The sequence below is a fragment of the Epinephelus fuscoguttatus genome, linkage group LG6 (genome assembly GCF_011397635.1).
Source record: "Epinephelus fuscoguttatus linkage group LG6, E.fuscoguttatus.final_Chr_v1".
Taxonomy (NCBI): domain Eukaryota; kingdom Metazoa; phylum Chordata; class Actinopteri; order Perciformes; family Serranidae; genus Epinephelus; species Epinephelus fuscoguttatus.
Genome location: NC_064757.1, coordinates 32,650,255 through 32,673,702, shown reverse-complemented (window position 1 = coordinate 32,673,702; position 23,448 = coordinate 32,650,255). Strand labels below are relative to the sequence as shown.

General features: G+C 39.7%; 1 protein-coding gene across 2 annotated transcripts in view; it reads right to left on the bottom strand.

Annotated features, from left to right (window-relative positions):
- Positions 1-22,566, bottom strand: part of itga2.2 (integrin, alpha 2 (CD49B, alpha 2 subunit of VLA-2 receptor), tandem duplicate 2) — a 28,307-nt gene extending 5,741 nt beyond the window's left edge. The window contains exons 1-25 of one of the 2 annotated variants that reach the window (XM_049577947.1): positions 22,257-22,566; positions 20,982-21,105; positions 15,656-15,765; positions 15,288-15,379; positions 12,504-12,618; positions 11,892-12,019; positions 11,617-11,765; positions 11,260-11,410; positions 10,514-10,679; positions 10,184-10,260; positions 8,431-8,569; positions 6,177-6,322; positions 5,924-6,067; positions 5,583-5,786; positions 5,314-5,444; positions 4,993-5,156; positions 4,366-4,517; positions 4,075-4,185; positions 3,026-3,111; positions 1,306-1,447; positions 1,078-1,161; positions 888-964; positions 707-790; positions 483-585; positions 282-392 (exon numbers count right to left, since the gene is read on the bottom strand). In XM_049577947.1, coding sequence (XP_049433904.1) covers positions 282-392; positions 483-585; positions 707-790; positions 888-964; positions 1,078-1,161; positions 1,306-1,447; positions 3,026-3,111; positions 4,075-4,185; positions 4,366-4,517; positions 4,993-5,156; positions 5,314-5,444; positions 5,583-5,786; positions 5,924-6,067; positions 6,177-6,322; positions 8,431-8,569; positions 10,184-10,260; positions 10,514-10,679; positions 11,260-11,410; positions 11,617-11,765; positions 11,892-12,019; positions 12,504-12,618; positions 15,288-15,379; positions 15,656-15,765; positions 20,982-21,105; positions 22,257-22,302 — 3,036 coding nt within the window. In that variant the 5' untranslated portion in view covers positions 22,303-22,566. The remainder of the gene's footprint in view (positions 1-281; positions 393-482; positions 586-706; positions 791-887; positions 965-1,077; positions 1,162-1,305; positions 1,448-3,025; positions 3,112-4,074; positions 4,186-4,365; positions 4,518-4,992; positions 5,157-5,313; positions 5,445-5,582; positions 5,787-5,923; positions 6,068-6,176; positions 6,323-8,430; positions 8,570-10,183; positions 10,261-10,513; positions 10,680-11,259; positions 11,411-11,616; positions 11,766-11,891; positions 12,020-12,503; positions 12,619-15,287; positions 15,380-15,655; positions 15,766-20,981; positions 21,106-22,256) is intronic. The other variant, XM_049577946.1, reaches the window with a different exon arrangement.
- Positions 22,567-23,448: the final 882 nt, after the last annotated feature.

The following is a 23,448-nucleotide window of genomic DNA, read 5'->3' as shown; positions in this document are numbered from 1 at the left end:
GCACTAGGAGGAGCCAGAGGGACATTATTTTTTTCACAGATATAGTGACAGTTTCAGCAAATATGACAAAAAGTTATTATAAAATTGACCTGCTGTAACTTTAACCTCTGCAATAAGTTTACCATCAACTTACTGTTTATATTTACAGAACTGTTTGAATGTCTGTAATGTTTCAATTACAGCTTGTATACATTGCAGATTGGGTGTAAACTTATATTTTTGAAGTAAAACCGCTTTTAAACTCTTTGAAACTTGCCAGTATTTGGTAACTGAGTACTCACGGTTTGTGTGTCCACACCAGTCACGTAGAGGAGCGGATTTCCACCTTTAGTGGCCACTGGCAGAGCAATTGTCAGATACAGGAGGCTGACTGGGAAGTTACTTGTGGAAACCTTTAAATACAATTTGTTTTAATACATTTTAAATAAATATAATTAGAAATTAGATGGTGATATTTTAGGAGACAGATTCATTTATTGCACCTCTACTGTGAAGTTAAACTCTGGGCCGATATCATCAAGACTTTTCACTGTTGTTACCACGGGAACATCAGCATCCGCCACGTAGAAATTAATATTGGACTCCCTAGGACAAAAGCGCCATGAAAATTAACACCTCGAAGCATTTACCATTGTCAACCATCAATCTTCCAGTGCGACTAAAACAAGGAATAATAATGTCACGGTAACAGAAAGTAAAAAATCACCTCGATATACCAACTCCTGCATTATATCGGATAGGAATGGATATGTCCGCCTTGTTGTCGGCAGGTCTGTCCTCTTTACCGTCACTGTAAAAAATTGAAAAAGGACAAGACATTATTGCATGTCAACCTTTTTAAATAACAGTCACAATTTTTCATTGAATGTGTAATTATCTCAGTGTACCTCTTGGCCTCAAATTTCACCTCAGCTTGGTTATCCAACTGGTCAAAATTGTATTCAAAATTCATCCTGAATTTCATCTGTAATTAAACAACATGACGTTTTATATTTTTAGTCGAACAAAGAACTTAATATAGGAAAACATTTTAAAAACGGTTAGCACAGGTAAAGATCTTTCTGCTCTTGCACTCACCTCTTCGTCTTTTCTCAATGCTGGGTATCCCACTTGGCAGGTGACAGTTTGTGTTTGTGTTGAGGTGCATTTGACTCCATCCGTCTGCGAAAGTACAGATAAGAATAGTTCATAACTGCGGCTTTAGATGTGGCTTTAATACACTGACAATACTTTATCATACAGTTGAGAATCTTTTAATGTTTTTCAAATAACTATTCGGCAGCTTTTGAAGCCTTTGTCACTCACAGGAGGAAAGACGGAGGAGTAGTAGAGGGTGCCGGAGAACGTGGCCAAGACCTGAGTGTTGTATGCATTCTCCTTTTTGTTCTTCACAACCACTTCAAATGACAGCTCTCGGTTGTTTGCGCTGACCAGGTAGGGCTCTGAGCTGCAACAAACAAATTACTGTATATGCATTCACGTGATTTCATTTCTGCATGTCACAGATTAAAGGAGCATGCTCACGGTCTGTGCATTGTCTGACTGAACAGAGGGAGAGAAATAAGAAGAGATGGTTAAAGTGATTGACTAAAACATGATGTATTCAATATTGTTTAAACGTGTGTTGGTCTTTTTTTTCCCCCTTAACATCTATAAATACGGGGGAAACACAGCAGCATCTAAAACAGAAGTTACCTAAACTGGTAAGACCATACTGATGACGTGAGGTCAACATTCTGTCTCGCTCTCTGTATCATTCTGGACTCAATGCCACACCAAACAGAAATTAAAATCCAATCGGGGACAATCAGGGATCCGCACTGTAGTTGACAACGTGAGTAGCCAATCGGGGACTGCGTTGTAGTTGATGATATGAACTGCAGGCTGCAGCTTGCAGAACAGCAAGAGAACGCACTTGAAAAGTTTCTCGGAGGAAAAAAAAAATTTCTTCCCATTCTTTCGACTGAATTTGAAAGCTCAATTTATCAGCTTGCTTCAGTGGTGAAGATGCCCCCAGGTTTTTTATGGAGCTGAATGGCTGAAGGAGCTGTCATAGCGAGTACTCCCGCCCACTGAAAGTGTTTGAGGCAGCATAGGGTCCAGGCTGACACAGAGAGCGAAACAGTATTGACCTCACGTCATCAGGATGGTCTTACCAGGCCAGAAGTTACCTGAACCATACTGTAGCTACCTCCACCTTAAAATGCATAATATAGTATTTATATAGCAATGAATCTCAAAGCCTTCCTTTAGCTCAAGAGACACAAAAAGCAGCACATAGAAAAGTCTCCAAACATGACGATGAATAGCAGCTGCGGAACTGCACCATCCTTTCATCTGAGTTAATTCACTGGGCATGTAACACCCAAACTTTGCATGTTTTTACCAAGCTCACAAGTCTGACCCGAACGTTTAATGGGCTATGAAGTTACTGTGCGAACTGGAAAACTCTAATTTGTGCAGCAATTGGCAATTAAATCAGACTCATAAAACAGAGAAAATAGAAAATGGTGCAATGGTTGTCAGGAGTAACCAGGGCATAACATTAAATAGACACATATTGCCAAATTTGCTCCTCACACAATTCTTTCCTCTGTTGTATAGATGTGTACACTGTTGGACACTGCCTTTATGTGAGATCATAGCTATGTCACAGAAAAGTATAGGGCTTTAAGGATGGTACTGTGTTATCAGTTGGTATATAGCAAAGAGCTGATTGAGAAAATAGGTTTTCAGGACCTTTAGATATTCACTTATCCTCATTCCACAAACTCACAGCAAAGGAAAAGATCACCTTGCCCAAGCTTGTTCTGTCACACACTATTATTTCTAATCTCAACTTCAACTCTAAATGAACAGCAACAACACTCTTTATCCTGAGGATACAATCATGAAACAGCACACATCTTGTCTTTACTTTAAACTGTAAGCTGTACATCTAACCTGTGTATTGTACACTTACATGTGACAGACAACCAGCATTACATCTTGTACTATACATCTGAGACAAGTCAGTGATTCTTACCTGGTCCCCTTCGTGTCTGTCTTCACACTGAGCACCAGATCACTGACGCACACGTTATCAGAGCCGCAGTCTTTAGTGAAGGGGATCTGAAATGATAAGAGAGCAGAAATTTAGTGAGGGATTCTGCTTTATTCTTCGATTCCCCCTGTCTCGTCTGTTAACTGGGCAGTTGAACTGGGGCGCCAAAGGCAATACATGGGCCAGTGCACATCTTCCACAGGTCTCCATTCCCATATTACCCAGTAAGGAGTAAAAACTAAAATTGTTTTAGTGTCTTACAGTATAATTCTTCAAATAAGGGATATTTTCCTTCTGAGTCTAAGTGGCTAAGTTCAAAATTTCGCCTCTGGGATTAATAAATTATATAAAAATAAATAAATAAATAATTAATTTTTTTTTTCCCATTTTTAAATTATATCTGAATTCATTAAAAAAAATCATTTTATTGTTTTAGTTGTTTTTATTGTTTTATTTCCATATTTGGATTTTGGAACCTTAAGATATATCTTCTTTGCTTGGCTTTTACTTAATGGTGCCTCGTCTTATATTGCCTCTGTTTTTAAATCTTGTCTTTGGCATTTTCTACATCATTTTTTTCTATTTATTTGTTCTTTATAAATATTATTTATTTTAAAATATTTTATCGTTTATTTTTGTTACTTTTTCTGTGCTGTTTTACTCCTGCTCTGTGAAGCACTTTATGATGTATGAAAGCTTCTATATAAATAAAGATTGATTTGATTATGTTAGATTATTTTTCAGAATAGAACATGTAACATAAAGGAAATCTATTATATGTTTACTCCATTGGATGAGCTCTGATGTTGTTGGGAAACTCCTTCTGATGTAAATCTGAGTTGTTGCGTGACTTTGTGAAACACCTAAGTTTTTAAAAGCCAGTAATCATCACACACCGTGTCATTTTAGATGACTGTACAAACGCCTCTGCAAAATAACAACTATGCTTCAACTCTTCGTCACCTGATGTGTTTCCGGTAGACCTTTGACTAACTGATTCAGAGATGTCATGTACTATGTCAGTCACTTACAAAGAACTCCCAGGCAGTTGGAGAAAACTGATCGAGCACAGGGTTTGCATCTGCATTCTGCTGCTCGACTTCCACTTTCAGACTGAGGGAGTTGATAAAGTCTGGTGCTTCCTGTAGAAAAAAAAACATATACAAAGAAATCAAGAGGTCATTTTCAAAACACTTCATGCCTATTTTGGAAAACAACATATGAAGTAATATCTCTACAAGCCTCATCACATCAAGGTGCTCACATAAAAACAGTCATTGATCTTCTTTAAGAACACAAAACTGATGATTTTCATCCTTTACCTGAACATAAACCTGGTAATCTTGGCAAAAGGGTGTAGATGATATTTTTGCCTTTCCTGTGAGCAAGCGGTCGTTGGTTTTAGTAAACATCCCTCTTGATGTCACTCGTGAGGCCTGCAAGTCAGCGTCCAGATTCAAAGTATAGGATATATCTGAAGGGAGTGAAAACAGTACCCTATGTGACACTCAGTTTTCTTGATAATGATGTGGATGGGATTTGAATATCGCTGAGCAATGGTCCAACAATTTGGGAATTTCGCTTGTTTGCCATTCTTGCTCAGAGTTGGATGAGAAGATCGATATTGCTCCTGTGTTTGTTCATTAAACACAGTCAGTTAGCTTAGCTTAGCATAAAGACTTGAAATACGGGCAAACGGTTAGCTTAGCTCTGTCTGAAAGAAACAAATCCATGCAAGCAACCGCTACTCAAGTCTTTATGCTAAGCTAAGCTAACCAGCTGCTGGCTGTATCTTTGCATTTACTGTACAGACATGAATACAGTATCAATCCTCTCATCTAAATTTCAGCTAGAAGAGCACAGAGGCTTATTTCCAAATTGTTAAACTGTTGCTTTAAAAAACAGGAATCTGGATATTCTCAAGAAGCTTAACAGGTAATCAGATTTACCAATGGGTCCAACAGGCTTCTTGGGCCTGAACGCAGCACTGAAACAGAGGTTGGTGTTGAAACACGACAGCTTGCGTCCATTAATGTCACAGGGTTTGTTGATAATGTTGATTTTATCAGGGTTGAAAGAAGCTTTGGCTGAGACAGACGCCACACCTCTGGACCTGAAAGGCAAAGTGTAATTTTAAATCATCACCAGCCTTGTTGATTCTATAAACAATCATTTACTAACATGAATAAAAGTAATATAATGTAGTAAATAATTATAGAATTCAGTCAATATTTAATCATTCACACTTTATCAAAGGTTGCCTTACTCACCAGAGCTGCACCACTTTTCCATATGCACCAATGGAGATGTCAGGGACTGTATCATCATTCAGATCTTGATAGCTGTCTAGGGATCTTCCAAAATACTGCAGTCGAGGATCCAGTTTGGAGCCAAGGATTCTCTGAAAGAGAGCTTAATGAATTAAATTATATATCAAATGAGACAGTAAGCGGTTTATTTAGCTCCAACTAAAACAACAAACTTCCTAAACTGCTTTCTCTGTCAGTCAGATATTACACACGGCCGTTTCTCTCCGCACCTGCGAGAACTGCTTCTTTAACGCCTTCTTCTCCCCGTTGTAGATGTAGATGACACCTCTTCCTTTGTCTTCTAGTGGAGCTCCAACTACAACGTCATTATAACCGTCGAGGTCCAGGTCAGGAACGGCGGAGATGGCCATCCCAAAACGTGCGTTCTCAGTACGAGGCGGACCATTGAGGAATCCCTGCTCGTTCAGTATACCCTTCAGATAATAAGACACAGAGTGGAGCTAAACGTCACGCTACAGTTCCTTTAAATTCAAGAAATGAAGTCCAGATTTGAGAATATCTCTAACTTAGTTACAGTACACCCCCCAAGTGACATGTTGCTCTTTTTTACCTTGGTGACAGAGAAGACATAGACCCTGCCTTCCTCTTTCTTCAGATCGCTCATAAACATGGGCGCACCAACCAGCAGGAGGTCCGTCACCCCGTCTTTATCCACGTCCAGGGGGCAGAGGACACTTCCAAAGTATGACCCAATCTGGGAAAAAAAATTCCCGCTGTTTATTAATCACAAGCTAAACTTGTTTCTGCACAGATACAGTTGGTTCTTGGGAAAATGTGAATAACACATCCAGTAAAATCAGTACCTGTTTCCCTCTTTCTGAATCTATGATAGCAGTTTGCTTCTGGGCGTTGACGGTGTAGACGATAACTTGTCCCGAGTGGTTAGAGCGAGGTGCACCAGCCACAAAGTATTCTACTGACCCATCGCTCAGTGTGGTAACGGAGTAACCTGGAAATGACCACAAATGACACATTTTATTAGTGGACTTCCGAACTTGGGGAACCCGATCGTCAGCGTAAATATTGGCAGTGTACGTTTCTACAAACCACAGATATGCTACATTTGTACACTTCATATGTAGCGGCTATGTTGAAGCTTAACGTTTCATTTTTATGTCATGACATCACTGTAGTTAACGTGTGGTTAGGTTTAGGCACAGAACCACTTGGTAAGAGTTAGGACAAGATCGTCTTTTGGCTTAAATACCTGGTTTGGTTGCTACAAACACAGCCGAGCATGTCCCGACCTGTCGTTAAAATATATTTGCTTCAATGGTTTTGAACAGCAGTCTCACACCATCCACCTCCTCTCCTTCTCTTGATAAGAAGCTCTGCTAATATACAGTGGCATGCAAAAGTTTGGGCACCCCTGGTTAAAATTTATTTTGCTGTGAATAGTTAAGTGAGTAGAAGATGAACTGATCTCCAAAAGGCATGACGTTAGAGAAGAAACATGCTGTTCAACATTTAAGATTTGAGGAGATTTGTGGAAAAAAAATTTAAAGAAAAGGAGCACCATGCAAAACATTTAAGCTCTCAGACGACTTTGACCAGGGTCCCAGATCATAATTAGCTTGTTAGGCTTCTGGCTTGTTCACAGTCATCATTAGGAAAGGCCAAGCCATGCAAATTTCAAAGCTTCATAAATATTCTGACTCCTGAAACCCTGTCCCATCAATCATCAGCCATGGGCTAATCTAAACTGCTGCCTAGCACTCTTCAGTTCAGGAGAAGGTTATAAGAAGACACAAAGTGTTGTCAGGTAGCTGTTTCCTCAGTTTGTGAAGTAATTAAGAAATGTCAGGAAATGTGGTGGTCAAGTTGAGGTCTGGAAGTACAAGAAAACTTCCCAAGAGAGCTGCTTGTAGGATTACTAGAAAGGCAAAAATATGAAACATACTGTACACAGTAGCATATCAGTGGTTTGCAGAAACGTACAATGCCAACATCTAATGGAAACATTGCACTGCACCACACATCTCTTTTAAAGGTACATTTGCTATGTTTTGCAAATCAAAGGCGCTACACACCTACACAGGTGCTGAAATGTTATCAAAAACAGTGTCCAGCAGCATGCAAACACATATACTTACTCACAGACACATTATTCTAGCCGATTAGACCTTTAGTCAGGTGTAGGCTGGGTGGAGCTATGCTGGGAATTAGGTGATTTCACTAAACACTATGAATAATAACAGGGTAAGTTGTCCTGCCTCAACAGGTACAATAATATCAAGAGAAGTGTGAAGGAGATTTCACTCAGGAGCTGTTTGTACACACCCATAGTGGTGATAACATCTGTTGACCATGGATTAGGAGCTTTATATACAAAATACAGTATGTGATCATTTTAGAAACTATGATGTGTTATTATTGATTACACCAGTGGTTTAAAAACTGTTTGTGCTCAAGGCAACAGGCAACAGGCAACACCTGTATTCATATCTGTGCACAACAGCTTCTCTAACGTGTGTTACCACTCTGATCACAACATAAGACAATACAAATAAGATAAAATAAGACAGGTCGCTTTAGTGATACTGTCTACCAACACTTTTTTCTCTTTTCTTTCAGCTGTAGGTTGTTTTCACTGGTTCTTTGTTATAATTTGCTCCGTACAATAAAGCAATCCACTGTCCCACTCACGGCTTTCTCCTTGTAAATGTTTTCATCTCTCACACTGGCTGCCAATCAGGGCTTTTGATGTGTCACACACTTATAATTCCCACGTGCGAATGGTGACAGATAGGTCCCAGGTTAAGGTTTTTTTAATTAAATTAAATTGAATTAAAGTCAGTTAAAAATATTTTTTTTGTATAGGCGCAGTTAAATATTGCAGTAATAATGTGTGGTTCACAGAATCCCACGGCACACCAGTGTGCTGCAAAACACCATTCGAGAACCACTGGATTACACCACCAAACTATAGTGAGTAGTCAGAATTTGCTCTGTCTACTTAAATGCATCAGTAACAAGTCAATAATAAATAAGTAATAGTAACACAGTGTCACAATGGCTGCTTTGTAAAGAACAAAACATTGCATTAAATCTGCCTACCCAGTAACGAGCTGTGGCTTCTGTCTTGAAGTGTTCCCTCGAAGGCTGAGAAAGGGAGAATGTCCACTTTTGACCTGGTCTGATGGACAACAGTCCCGCTCCATGCGTAGGCTCCCACTGCTCCCAGCATCATCACATCCTTAAACCAGCACAGATACAGTCAACAGACACCACACAGATACAAATACTTCTGGAGATCACAGCGTTTATATCATATTTATGGTTGGGGTTATAAACTGAGCAGCTTGAAACAACCAATTTTTCAGTGTCAAAGGTTTCATCAGTATCAAATGGAGTTACTCAGCTGACTTCCCCAGGAAAAACCACAAATGGAAATATGTGAGAACAACAGCAGGGGGGCTGCTGTGATGGTGTTGTGGCTTCACATTATATTGTGTAAAGAGCTTTACTGTCACTTCACGCTATGGTCACATATAAGTTACTACTTAACTGTATTTAGTTATTATCACAAGTATTTTCAAGACTCTTTGTTGGCTGTGAAACTGGGGTGTATACATCTGAATGTGGAGCAGTTACACTTAATATTTGGTCAGTATATCAGTGTTTTTCCACTGTTTACTGCATAGTGTCACAGAATTACTGTATGTGATGTGTGACAGATTGCAGTTTAACAAAAAACACAAATGAAGCATAAACTGTTTCCAACCGTCAACACACCACTTTGGCTAAATACACGTGAGAGCAAAAACCAGGTATTATAATATACCATTTTGCATGTACCTTATTTAATGTGCTTAAGATTAACGCTGCTGTGATCATTTTCCAGATTTGTAAAATTCATTCTTGTATTACTCAGGATCAGTCTTCTTTCTGGAGATCTTGGTCTCTCTCTCAGAAATCGCCTGCAAATTTACTCAACCTGTCACGGCCTCACATAAAGAGGATTTTATTTCAAGACCACTCAAGACCACAACTGCGGGGAGATCACAAAAGTATCTGTGTAAAAGAGAGTGTTGAATAACGATGGTTATGTTGATTTCAGCTCCTTAGTGTTTGTATTTGTTTGTTTCCCACATAAAAAATTGACCTCTGCATGCCTTTTCATTATCTTCTGGTCTTGTCTCAGTCTCAATGCACTCTGGTCTTGATCTTGACTTAGTCTCAGTTTAGATGGTCTTGACTACAACACTGGTAAAAATTCTCTCTCAAAAGCAGTACAATGTGTGACATCTTGACATCTGATAAGCATTCAGACTGGACTTCCTTTATCATGTTACACAGCCACAAGCAACAGACAACCCTTTAAGTTTTTTTGTGTGAACATCCTTTGTCACAATTGACAGAAACATTTAATTTAATTTAATTTGGGGCGTAGGTGGCTTAGTGGATAGAGCAGGCGCCCTATGCCCCAGGCTGTTGCCACAGTGGCCCGGGTTCGACTCCAGCCTGTGGCCCTTTGCTGCATGTCATTACCCCTCTCTCCCCACCCTTCACGCTAAACTGTCCTATCTATAAAGGCAAAAATGCCCAAAAAATATCTTTAAATTTTTTTTAAATTTAATTTTAATTTAATTCAATGTTTTCACTCTGGCGTAAGAGCGGTAAATTAATATTTTGTCTTGCAAATTGTTCTGCTTTTAATTGTCTGTACTGTCTGTCTGTCTTTTAATATTTTCCTGCCAGTGGACTGCAGATGCTCCAGCTATATAGCTAACTCTGGCTCAACAGTTGTGTTGTGCATGACCCCTGTTAAATAAACTAATAAACTAAACCAAGAGGCAGCGCTCTGTACCTGTGTGTTGGAGTAGTGAGCACTGAACCCAACTTGGGACATCTCCATCTTGAAGTTGTCTTCCCCTTTTCCAGTGCCTTTTGGAAACAGCATTAACACAAGAAATAAATACGAGAGGAGAAGATAAAGAGTCATACAAAGTGCAAGATGTGTATTAAAAAAAAAAACACATTTCTCTTGATCTCTCAGGTGATCTGCAGTTATGATGGACATGTTGTGACATGCTTTTTGAGGTTCTTTGGAAGAAGCAATGAACATGTAGTGTCAAGTAGATTACACACACAGTGCAGCCTTTTAAAAAACAAAGAAGGGAGGAAGAGTAATATGCACCTTCTATGTTGAAGATGCGGTTCCCCAGTGTTCCGGCAATGGTGGAGAGGGCTGCCTCTTCTGACACGTTGAAGAAGTACTTCTCTGTGGGTAAGCTGGCAATGGATTTGATTTCTTCTATGAGTTTGTCTGTGTTGATGTTGTTTCTGCTGTAATAACCCAGGACCTGGGGAAATAAGGAGACCACAACACCACAAATTCAGAACGTCTAGGTAATAACTTGTCATGTCAAAACATCAAATCAACCAAAAATGTATATAAATGTAAGCTTTTGGGAATTTAACATAGGTATGGGTGGCACGGTGGTGTCACCTCACAGCATAAGCGTTCCTGGTCCAAACCCTGGGGTCAAGGTGCCCTTCTGTGAGTTTTCTCGGGGGTACTCCGGCTTCCTCCCACAATCCAAGCACATGCAAGCTAAGTTAACTGGTAACTATAAATTCCCTGTAGGTGTGAATGTGAGCATGAATGGTTGTCTGTCTCTATGTGTCAGCCCTGTGATAGTCTGGTGACCTGTCCAGGGTGTACCCCGCCTCTCAGCCATGTCAGATGGGATAGGCTACAGCCCGCCCACAACACCCAACAAGATGAGCGGTTACGGAAAATGAATTAATGTATCCAGCGCAATGCAATCAGCAGGCATCATTTACATCTACAATGATAATTAGAAACCAAACTGCAGCTATCAGCTGTTAAATTGGAAGCAGTTGAAAGTAATTGGTAGTAAATGGAAGATAGTTACTTACAGCGATACCAAAGCGGGTGATGCCTTGTCTTTCACATTTGGCAAGGACTGCCTCTCTTTTAGACACGTCGTGAGACTCCCCATCAGTGACGACCACCATGACCTTTGCAGCGCCTGGTCGGCCGCCATTACTTGTATGGAAACCCCACTCACTGAAGAGAGCAGACACAATACTTCTTAAGAGATCTGACAGACCAACATTGAAAAAATGTTCACTCCTAATCTGTTAATACTAAAAAAGATAAACAGAGAAGACAGACAGACCAAGCAACAGACAAATTATAAGAAAAACAAGAAGACTATCAACCAAATAAACATATATGTAAATAAATGAAGGCAGTATTACTGCAACACAAACCTGGCAAATTCTATCGCACTGAAGGTGTTGGTAGATTGACCGTACATTTGTGTGATTTTGGACGTTGCAGCGATCACCTCATCTTTGGTTTTAAACTGGTTCAGTTTGAGGTCAAACCTGGGTGTAGTGCCATACTGAATGACGCTGACCTGGTATGATTAAAAAAAACACATGGTGTGACAAAGCACAGAAAGCTGTCAGTAATGACAGCAAGATTATCCCCTGCTTCATCTCTGCTTAAATTTCCCGTTTTTGGTCGACAAATATGATATCACCTGCGTGTTTTTGGGCCCGATGTCAAGCCCTGGTATCAATTTCGTGAGGAACGCGGTCATTGGTTGCCAAGGATAAATGCTGTTGGAGCCGTCCAATACAATCACAATATCCATAGGCCCTCCACATGCTGGAAATGTCATGAGAGGAGACATATAATGAGACATTTAAGCAGCAGTGATGAATGTAACTGTGGTCATATCCTTTATATTAGTGCTGACTATTTTCTGAAGCATACTGACAGTTTTTAATTTATGTTCCACTTTCCATGCAGCCACTGGGTTCAGATTATGCCAGAAATTAAATTTTATCATTTTGCAGACTTGAAACATGCCTGAGGTATAAGTAATATGATTTTCAGCAGACAAACAATGACTAAAATTGCATAGAATAATTCAGACTTGTCTGTTTGTAACCCAACTCTGAAATCTATAATGTTACAGTTTCCCATAAACAAAATTGTCCCTAACAGCATCAGCACATACAGACATCGTGAAAGACTATATGTCACGGTGATGGATTTATTCTGATATAAACTAAAGCCTGTCTCAGAGACATCTAATGATACTCAGCTCAAAATATCCACAATCATATAAAAAAATGACAGCTCTTACTCTGGAGAGCGGGAGCGAAGGCAGGCTGAGGTTGAAAGAGGGGGCTCATTCTTGCACATATTCCTGGGTAGAAGTCCTGATTGCCACAGCGCTGTCCCCAGAGAGGACCGCATGTCTGTATCAGATGAGAGGAGACTTAATGGAAAGTGTGTCACTGACTTTAAAAGCTCTCACTGAGCTCTTATGTCTGACTGTTCTAGTTAATTAAACTGCTGTTAGCTGGAAATTTGACTTAACTCATATTTAAGTGTTTTTGGAGGTAAATAACAGTGGCAGGAGAAGTTCTAAGATCTCTTACTTTTATTGACTTATTTTTCATTTAACCTTTATTTAACCACAAAGTCCCATTGAAATTGAAAATCTCTTTTACAAGAGAGACCTGGCGGAGGTAGCAGCCAATCAGACCACATTTAAAATGCAACAAATACGATACATAATACAAAAATCGACAATAAAACAACAACTATTCAAACATAGTGGCCTCTACAGAAAAACAAGTATACCTCTCTAACACCACATCCTTTATGATGACGCCCTTAAAGATAGACTATGCAGGATGTTCCTAAAAAACAATACATGGTCTCATACAGAAGTAATCCCTCTCAGTGTGTGGCCATGTATGTTTCTGCAGAGACTCTGCTCTCTGCCTGTATTTTCTTATTTTCCGTGTTCAGGACATTTATGGGGGTGTACCCCGACAATGCTCAGGTGAAGTTGGGGCTTTATAAAAATGGTAGCAACCAGGTGCCAGACCATAAGCCGCAGGCACTGAAGAGACACAGGGCCAAAAAAAGCGCAAATACAAAGAGGTGAAATGCTAGGGTTGCAACGATATGAGATTTTCACGGTATGATAACAGTCTCAGAAAATGTATATTATTATCAGAATGACACTTAAAGGAATGAAAATGGAAGGGTTTTTTTTAGATTAACAAATGTTTTGCTACGCTAACTGAAACTTGAAACCATTTTGTCAATGCAAGTATGTATAAAAAGTCTCCCCTTAAATAATCACCAAAAATAAAGGTGAGATTCTCGGTCCAGTTGCATTTCTTTTTTTCAAAATCATAATAGCACAGTGTAGAAATACTCTTTACAGAAATACATTTGAATTACCAAATATAAAGTATTCAATATTCATTGTTCATAATCATACTAGTCCATAACCACTGTCAGCTTTGTCACCTTTTACCTATGCCAATCCTCAATGCCTATGTGCAGTTTCACATAGATTGACCACGTCAGTGAGTAGAAAAACGTGGGACAGACAGAATGACTGACTGACAGAATGGCACACTGACAGTTTCCGTGATTATGTACAGCATACCATACCATGACTTAGTCATACCAAAAATTAGAAAAAAACAATAACATTGGTCCACAGGGGGAGCCACAGCGATCGGTCGCATTTTAGCCATTTTAAAGCATTTTTCTGTTGTTATAGCGCCACTCAGTTGCCAATTAGAGTTAAATTTCTCCAGTCACCTTGAGGCGTCCTGTTCTACATATCTACCAAGTTTAGTAAAAATCCATATGGCGGTTAGGCCTAGATAAGAAATTAGCTCTCTAGCTCCCCCATTTTGTTTGATGGGGTCAATAATGGAGGGGTCCCCTCAGATTATGTGTGGTCATATGCCTACAAAGTAGCGTGGTGATCGGTGAAACCCTTGAGATGTTATACACTTTTATGTGATGAGCCACGCCCTCCGCAATATTCATTGCCTTATAGAAGCTCAGTTTTAGTCAGTTTTCCAACTTTTGCCAAGAGGGAACTTTAGATATTGGTCCCTAGATTGTGTTCACCGAGTTTCATGCAGATCGGTCAAACTTCCTAGGAAGAGGTCAATTTTAAGTGTTTTTCAAAAAATTCGAAATGGTGGAAAATCTATATAACCAGAAGTTGTGGGTTCTTAGGCATATTTGTTCCTCATGAGGAGAGGCATCTCTGTGCAAAGTTTCATGTCTCTACGACATATGGGGCATGAGATATGACCATTCAAAGTTTGCAACTTCAATCTCCTTTGGCCAATTGATGTAATATTGCTTCACTGGCATCCTCCCATGACCCTCTACCACTGTGCGAAATTTCACATGGATTGACCAAGTCAGTGAGGAGAAAAACGTGGAACAGACACACAGACAAACAGAGTTTTTGTCATGATATAGTAAGATACATTAAAATGTGTTAATCACTTTAATGTTGCAGCTGGTTAAATTATTTTAATGCTGGGTAGCATAGCTTAGAACAATTTATCATATTCTATTAAGTGATTTATATTTTGTATTAATGATCTGATTTTGCAAAGTAACCGGAGTGGTCAGATAAATGTAGTGGAGTAGAGGTATAATGTAGCAGAAAATGGAAATATTCAAGTAAAATACAAGTACCTTAAAAATATTGTGCTGGAATAAATGTACTTAGTTACATTCCACCACTGGTTAAGTAACAACAAAGTGAAACCTGCAACATTAGTAGTTTTGCAGTATCTTGACACGACTTCCTGCTACAGTAACTTATTAACCGGAAGCCACTGACACATTTCCTTAAGCCGAGAGATTTCAAAGGAAATCAAGGTCATGGTCAAGGTCAATCAAAGGCCATGTTAATAAAGATGTATCATAATGTAAAACCAACACAAAGGCAAAAAATAAATTCATAGTAAACGTGTAGTATTTTAGGTTAAAAAGAAAAGATATAATCTCCTTATCACAGGAACAGTATGACTTCCTCTCTATCTTTTGAGTGAAAACACAAACACACACACACACACACATACACACATACCATCAAACCATTCACTGCAGGCATCCGGGTGAGAGTCAAACCCAGGGACATGTTGACATCGACACTTTTAACATCTGGTATATGAACAGAATCTGTGGATAAAGTGGCAAGACAAGAAAATACTCTTAAAGTTCACATCATAGCTGTTAAATCTGGAATGTATATAATCATCATAAGTACGACTAATACAAATGCTTTGCTGTAAAACAATTTATATTTTAAAACATACAACAAAAAAGCTAAATGTCTGGAGACCTCCCAGATGTTTTAAGATGACGTATCTGTTCAGTTCAGTTTAGGCATTTTAAGTACATGGCCAATGTTTGGTAGAGAGGTCAAAGGTTAAACAGTAAAACACCAAACCTTACCTTGAAGATTGAGCTTGTCACAGTTGTTTCTGGACCCTGAGACTGGACACTTGTAAACATCCCCCTTCCTGTTTTGACTGAAGCCACTCCATGGGGCACTAACCAGGAGCCTACAGAAAACAACAATATCCGTCACCACTCCCATAAACACAAGAGTCATCTCTGGATGTTTTGGGGTGCAGATCATGACCAGCTTTATATACAGCAGTTGAATGTAAGTCATCCAAATTATTTGTTGTTATATCTTGTTTTGTTTTCTTTACTACTGTTCCTGCTAGTATACGTCAAAATAAAACAGGAATCAGACTGCAGTAACCTCTGGGCCAATTGTAATAGAAAAGCAATATGTAATATACATAAATATCAGTCTTTAATATTGTAACAGTACTTTATATGGTCTTGTATGGAAGCACATTGCATTCACTGAATAATAAAAAAAAAATCCACCTTATCTCATAGATAAGGATCTCTGAATTATGATAAAGGGATCTCATAGATTCAATTCAGCTTTATTGCCCAATTAAAACATTAAGAAAATAATCAAAAAGTAATAAAATGTAATAAGGTACAGTACTATGATGAAGTCATTAAAATAGTTTAATTATGGATTATGGGGCGTCGGTGGCTTAGTGGGTAGAGCAGGCACCCCATGTACAAGGCTGTTGCTGCAGCGGCCCGGGCTCGACTTCAGCCTGTGGCCCTTCGCTGCATGTCATTCCCTCTCTCTCTCCCCTTTCACGCTTAGCTGTTCTATAAATTAAAGGCAAAATCCCCCCCCCAAAAAATATCTTTAAAAAAAAAAATTATGGATTACATTTCGAACAGGTAACTAGTAATCTGTACAAAAGAGCATTGCATTGACTGTATATATTAAAAATGGACATCTTATCTCGTAATTACGAGATAATTTTATTTATTCAATGAATCCAATGCACTTCCGTAGTCTTGTTCTAGGCAAGTGGCAACAAGTCAGTTATCTCATGCTTTTAACATTTTAAGAAACAACAAACAAGTTTCAGCAAGTTCACACAGAAAATATCCACCTCAAACACATTTTCTCCACATCTCTACATTCAGATGCTGCTTGCTGCTGATCAAGCTGTTACTTGAAGGAGCAGTGTGTAGGATTTATATGCATCCATATTGGATAAGTAGTGGGGATTGCAGATTGCAACCAGCTGAAACCAGTTAGATTTTCTTCAGGGTTCAATGTTCAGGAGGTTTTTACTGGGAGCCGAATTATCCACAGAGGTCTCTTTCTGATGATTTAAACCATAAAAATCACTGAATAAAACAATTTGACGTTACAAATCAGTGTTTCTCTGACACTGTTAGGCTCGTCGCGGACAGGCCGCTAGCTGAGCACCTGCTACTGTGCAGTCACGTTTCTTCTCTGAGAACTTAAGATCCAGACATTCAGGAAGTTTTTATCTGCAGAGGTCTCATTCTCTCAAAAACAAAGCAAATATAAAGTAGTTTCATGTTAAAAATCAGTGCTTTAACCAGTGCTGATCAGCTTGTCACGGAGGGGCTGCAGATCACGGTGGCTGACGTAAAAACATGGCCCTATAGCCAGTATCTGGTTTGTCTGGGCTACTATAGAAATATGGTGGTGCAACATGGCGAGCTCTGTGGACAAGGACCCGCTTCCTATGTAGATATAAACGGCTCATGCTAAGGTAATGAAAACACAAAAAATATTATTTTCAGGTGATTATACACTAAAGAAAACATACTTACTGTATCACATTCAATTGCCACCAATAAACCCCCTAAATCCTACACACTGGACCATTCAGATTTAGACATTTCTCAAAATCCAAAACCACCGCTAACAGAAATATGTAAGTCCCAACCTAAAGATATTGTATTTTTCCCACAGTGTCAAACAAGACTCCAGAAGTGGAACACATCATTCCTCTCTATTAGCTAGACAGGACAGGAAACAGGATGTGCCACTGCTGCTTTCTCATGGATAGTTTTGTGCAATATGGAGTGACAGAGCGCTATCAGATACTGGACACTCCCCCTACTCATGCAAATGGGACACTCCTCCAGACAGTGAGTTACTCTATGAGACAGTGACTCAGAGAGCACAACATCCAGACATCACGGAGAAGCTCAGTTAATGTTTAACTAAGTGTTACAAATGTGTAGGAGGCTTTAAAGGTGACAGGATTGTTTGTGTGACGTGCAGATTGTAGCAGCTCAAACAAAACTGAGCACTGAGGGGTTTTTAAGACCACAGTTTCTGCAGTTTTACAGAAATCTACCCAGGAAGCATCAACAGTGTATTGCAACATCAACTTATCGGTGGAGCTAGACTGATAAAATCTGCATCCACCTTAAAAATCTTGTGTAATACTTACTAACTGCTGTGGAGAATGTGAAGGTGTCTTCAATTATTTTGGAAGGGGGCGTCATCTTGTGAGGATCACACTCTGTTAACTGTGCCTGCCAAGGTGGTCAAGCAATGATACATGGACAAACTTATTACGATAAACAACATATATCCATGTAACTTGGCTGCCAGAGGCTGGATTACAGAGCCTGCTACACTACATCCACTCACATGCCCAGGTATTTGACATGAAAAAGACTCTACAGCCATGTTAGCAAGCTGCTCTGTGAGGCTGTGCCTATAGTGCATTAATTTGATGTTCGAATAATCAGAAAAATTAGTTCTCGACTAGGACGATTGATGTGAATGCCCCCTCGAGTCAAAACAACTCGGGCAGTCAGCAAAAATTTTGGTGCAAGATTTGTCAAATTTGACGTCATCTATGCAGAAACATGGCAGACAAAAGTAAATGTTTGGTTGATAATAGGAAACTTTAAAGTATTTTACATACTGCATACCAATTTTTTGCTGTCATGTAATTTATAATATGGTATAAAGTTGTAACCGCTATAGTTGCTGTCCACGTAGAGTGACCTAGATTAGTAAGAAAAGCTATTTATTAGCATTAGCCCTGATTATAAGTCAGTTAAAGTGATATTTTTGTATTTTTTAGGGAATTTATGAATGTATGACTCTTCGTTGTCACACAAATACAGAAAACATCTGTCAGTGTGTTGTTCATACAAATTAAATACAGCACAACTTCTTTGTAGCATCCCTTTTGTTCCACATTACGTCATAAAACTCATAAACACAACAAAGTCTGCAAAACAAATTCTCAACTTGGGAAATGGGACCATCCGAGGAGCACATGAATGCAGCATTAGACACGCCTGTGCTTTGTCAGTATGCTAACATGTTCATATTTCAGTAAAAAACACAAATGCCATTTTACTGGTGTTGCTAGGGGGAAAGTCAGGAGATGAATATCTGTGGATTGGTGGACTGGGCAGCTGACTGACAGACTGACACTGCCATCCCTAGAGCTGTGCCATGAGCACATCTAAAAAGGTGATAGTACAACAGAGCAGAGACGCATTTAACAACACACTACACCTCCAACCTTGAAGTGCGTTGAGTAGGAAACACTACAATTTTCATTCCCCTCATTTAAAAGCAAAATGATACAGCTGAACTGGACTTGCATGAAACGGGATGTTTTCTTAAATCATGGTGTCTGTGGCAACAAACTGATGACTGCACAGTGAACCCTTGGCTCCATGCTGTCACCAGCACAGGCTTGCAGTGGTGGCAGTGTGACAGCTCTGAGAGTTGTTTACATGCCACTGAACACCAGGACAGGACTGATGACCAGGTGCATCACTCTACTGCAACAGGCCTTCATTTGCAAAATAGATACTTCTGCCAGGAAAATTCTCCACGATGTGACACATAGTACTTCAAAGATACAGAAATATTACAGATACAGATAGTGTACACCAACAGCAGCCTAAGATCTCAGCCCTGTAGAGAAGTGATACTCAATTCACAGTCTGACCTACGGATAGGGAGCCAGGCGGCCTGCTGACCATATTCTATTTCAAAAGCATCAAAAAAGAGCTTGTTTATCCAAAAAATACCTGACAGATGTCTGGGGTAAGCCCCAAATGTCCTCAAATCCTAGAAACACCCCTGCGTACACCTGATCTGTGCACAGCTGCTGCAACTGGCTTTACATCTTTGCAAAGATGAGTGAGGACAGCAAACACTGAAAGTTTGATAATAAGCAATTCATTTATTACATACTGCTAATAATTATTATTACAGTTTGTCTACTAAGCCCTTGGAATCTTGTCATTTTTGTAAAAGTGGCCCCCAGGGCAAAGCAATTTCAGTATCCCTGCATCTTTGAGATTAGCTACAAGGATTTTTTTGTCACACACACACACGCAGCTGTTTGAAGGTAAGTCAGTAAGGACCAACATCAGTGCTTGTCCTGTGAAACATGTCAAGCACCTTGTTTAAGGATCTGTTTGTGAGATTTAGTGGCATCTAGCAGTGAGGAATGCAGACTGCAACCTGCTGAAACATCTCCAGGTTAGAATTTCTTGTTCAGGAGGTTTTAACCAGGAGCTGAATTATCAACAGAGGTCTCTTCCTCTCCAAAACAAATGGACCCGGTGATTAAAACCAGTGAAAACACTGAGCGAAGCAGTTTCATGATACAAATCAGCGTTTCTCCAACACTGTTCAGCAGGTCACAAACTAGCTACTAGCCCAGCGCCTGCTTATGTGCGCTCACCTTTTGTCTCTGATAACTTAAGATCGAGATGTTCAGGAGATTTTTACGAGGAGCAGACTTATCCACAGAGGTCTCTTCCTCTCCAAAACAAACTGACCCGGTGATTTACACCGGTTAAAACACAGAATAAAGCAGTTTCTCACATTCTCATCACAGTGCCCTATCGAGAGTCAGTCTTTGGCTTCGTCCATTCTGGGCTAGTGTAGAATCAACATGACAAACTCTGTAGGAAAGGACCCGCTCTGTATGTCGATACTAACGGCTCATTTTAAGGTAAGAAAAATACAATGATTCGTATTTTTTAGGTGATTATGAACTAAAGAAAACATACTTATGATATTATATTCCATTTCTGCCAGTACATCCCCCCAAATCCTACACACTGGGCCTTTTGTTCTGGACTTCAGCCCGTTCAGATGTACAGCCTTGTACTGACGAAGTCTACATGAGTGTCCCACTGAATGTGTAAAACTGCTCTCTGCATGTCATGGGATATGGGATGTCATTATCTTCCTCACCTTTATTGCTTTTTCAAAGGAGTTGCAAAGAAATATTAACTAAATGAATGATTAACTGAACTGAAAGCCATAGCACCCAGACAGGACGCCGTTTGAGATGGAAACACAGATAAAAGCAGTGCAGTCTAGGACTCAGACAATAAAACAAATACTTAAAATCAATACCATTTGCCTTCATGGTTTGTCGCTTGCTGGACTGTGTAGCCAAACTCTTCCGCAGCTGGTCCGCTGAAAATCTTGGCACCTGCAGTGCCGACGTTGAAGCATGTGGCGTGCCAAATTCTGTCAGCTGGAGGAAGAGAAGGATGAGGTTGCATGACAGTGACACTGATCATCATATAACTCTCTGCACTGATAATAATGACACTGTCTAAACAGTTGTATCAACACCACCAATAATTTCATCTAAATGTTCTAAACAAAATTGTTACCATGACTTTGGTTGTTTATGAAGGGAGGATGTCATGTTAAATCTCCAGCATCATGACTTCCTCTTTAGAGTCAAGGGGGTGGTTTTGTGGCTGAATCATGTATGTTTTAAAAACTCACATCAGGTTGACTCATAAGGACGAGACAACCCACCAAAGGAACTTTACAACACATGAAGGTCATACAAAGATTGCGCGAAGAGACTCGCTTGCTCGTCCCGGAACAGTGTGTTTCACCATAGACACAATCCACCTTCAAACACAGCCCTTCTGAACCCCCTCAGGACATGGAATTTTTTTCTAGTAGTAAGTCTTGCAGAATCACACCCACAAGCCCATACAGGCAGAGCTCAGCTATCAGCCTGCCTTCCCCTCAATCAGCAGCCAGAGGAATGTGGATGGGTACTGGACTCAAGAGACCTTCACTTGCACAGACTCCTGCCACGCCTGCTTACCTGCAACACAGAGCAGCACTCTGCAAACCCCACAACACATTAACATCTCCTTTCATTTCAGATATATGGGAGAATAATCAAAAGTCTCTGTCTGGCTGCTGTTTGAAACCCTCCACTGGTTACACAGCAAACATCGAGAAACATTGTGTATTATGTGGCTTCTTTTCTACACTATACACCAGATGATGCACAGTAAAACAACCGCTGTGGTGTTATTTAATCCATGTTGGCTGACTATGGATCATGCATGCGTTTGCAGAGGGAGAAACGCTGCAGGGTGATGTGAAATCTATTCCAAAACAAAAGCAGATTCATTCAGTAAAAGGGGCTGCAGACTGAGCACGCACTCATCTGCTGCTCTTCAGATGTCTTTAAAGTGTATGAAAACATTTAACAATCTCATACAACGCTATAACAAACGACTAATAAACTGTACCCACTCTAATCTTATGAAAACGATATAAAACCCTCGCTATTTGTGGCGAAAATATTCCTGTCTTTTTACTCTTTGGGTGACAACAACACGCTCAAAGTTCAAAAACATGTTCAATACTTACTGATGACGACTATAGTGAAGATTAAATGTCCCCAGAAGAGCTCCATGGTCGTCTTTATTCCATTTGTATGAGTTGATTAAATGAAGCCGCCGCACTTGTCAAAGTTGTGGCTGCGCAGCGCGGAGACTCAGCGGTGACGCACCGGACACGCTGACCAAATAAGGACATGTGCTCTGCCTTTACCTGCAGATCCAAACTTTGACCCAAGTCGTATTGTCAAAGGGTGTGAAATTCAGTCTGTCATAAAGTCTAGGCTGAGTAAAGGAGGCTATAGACACATCCTGTGGGTTGAAACCCGGGTGTGATCAGGCAGGAAGAGCAGATATACGTCACCACAAGCTGAAAGTCCAAGTTAATTACTTCTTAAGAAAATCAAATGTAAATTCAACGGAAGTAAAAAGTGTTCAAAAGAAGCCCCCGCCCATCAGTGTTAATTTGAATAACTTTTAATATCCTTCCAGAGCCACATCATGAATGGACAAACAACACTAAATCAAATGACAAATAAAATAAAAATAAACTTCATTTAAGTCTTGTCTCATCTCTCATCCTCCTGAACCCTTTAATTTCTGCATTTACAACTCATTGCTGAGCAGAGAGCTCTGCTTGAGACATGAATAAGAAATTCAGAATATGAAGACCCCGAATAACAAACAGTTTTTATGAGATGTTTTATTCTATTTTACAATAGGCTGTCTTACAGTTAGCGGGACATCCAAAGCCTTTTTTCTTTGCTGGAAAACAATGATGTAAGAGCTTTTATTGGAGCATGTGTGTGAGAGACTGTAAAGGAAATAAGCAGGGTGGTGAAAGAGTTCAAAGACATCTAATTTTCAATGAGTGGTTTCATTCCAGAAAGCTATTTTGGAAAGAATGCTAGCTGGTGCTTGTTGCTTAACATCCACACAGATTATTACACCCTCTGATGTCATATTGTTTGATGAGAAAAATGAGTCAAGTTTCAACATTATTATTATTATTATTATTATTAAAGGGACATTTCACAACAGTGTAGTAGTCACTGGAGGTATAACTCAGCCTGTGGAAGCCGCTGTGTGACGTCTTTTGTGGCTCTGGAGAAGTCTGGAGAAGAAAATGACTCTGATGACATCATCTCAGCTACAGATTCTTAATAGAAAGCCTGCATTGTGAAGTGGGGTTAAGGAATTTGAAAGATGTGGGCATTTACCGG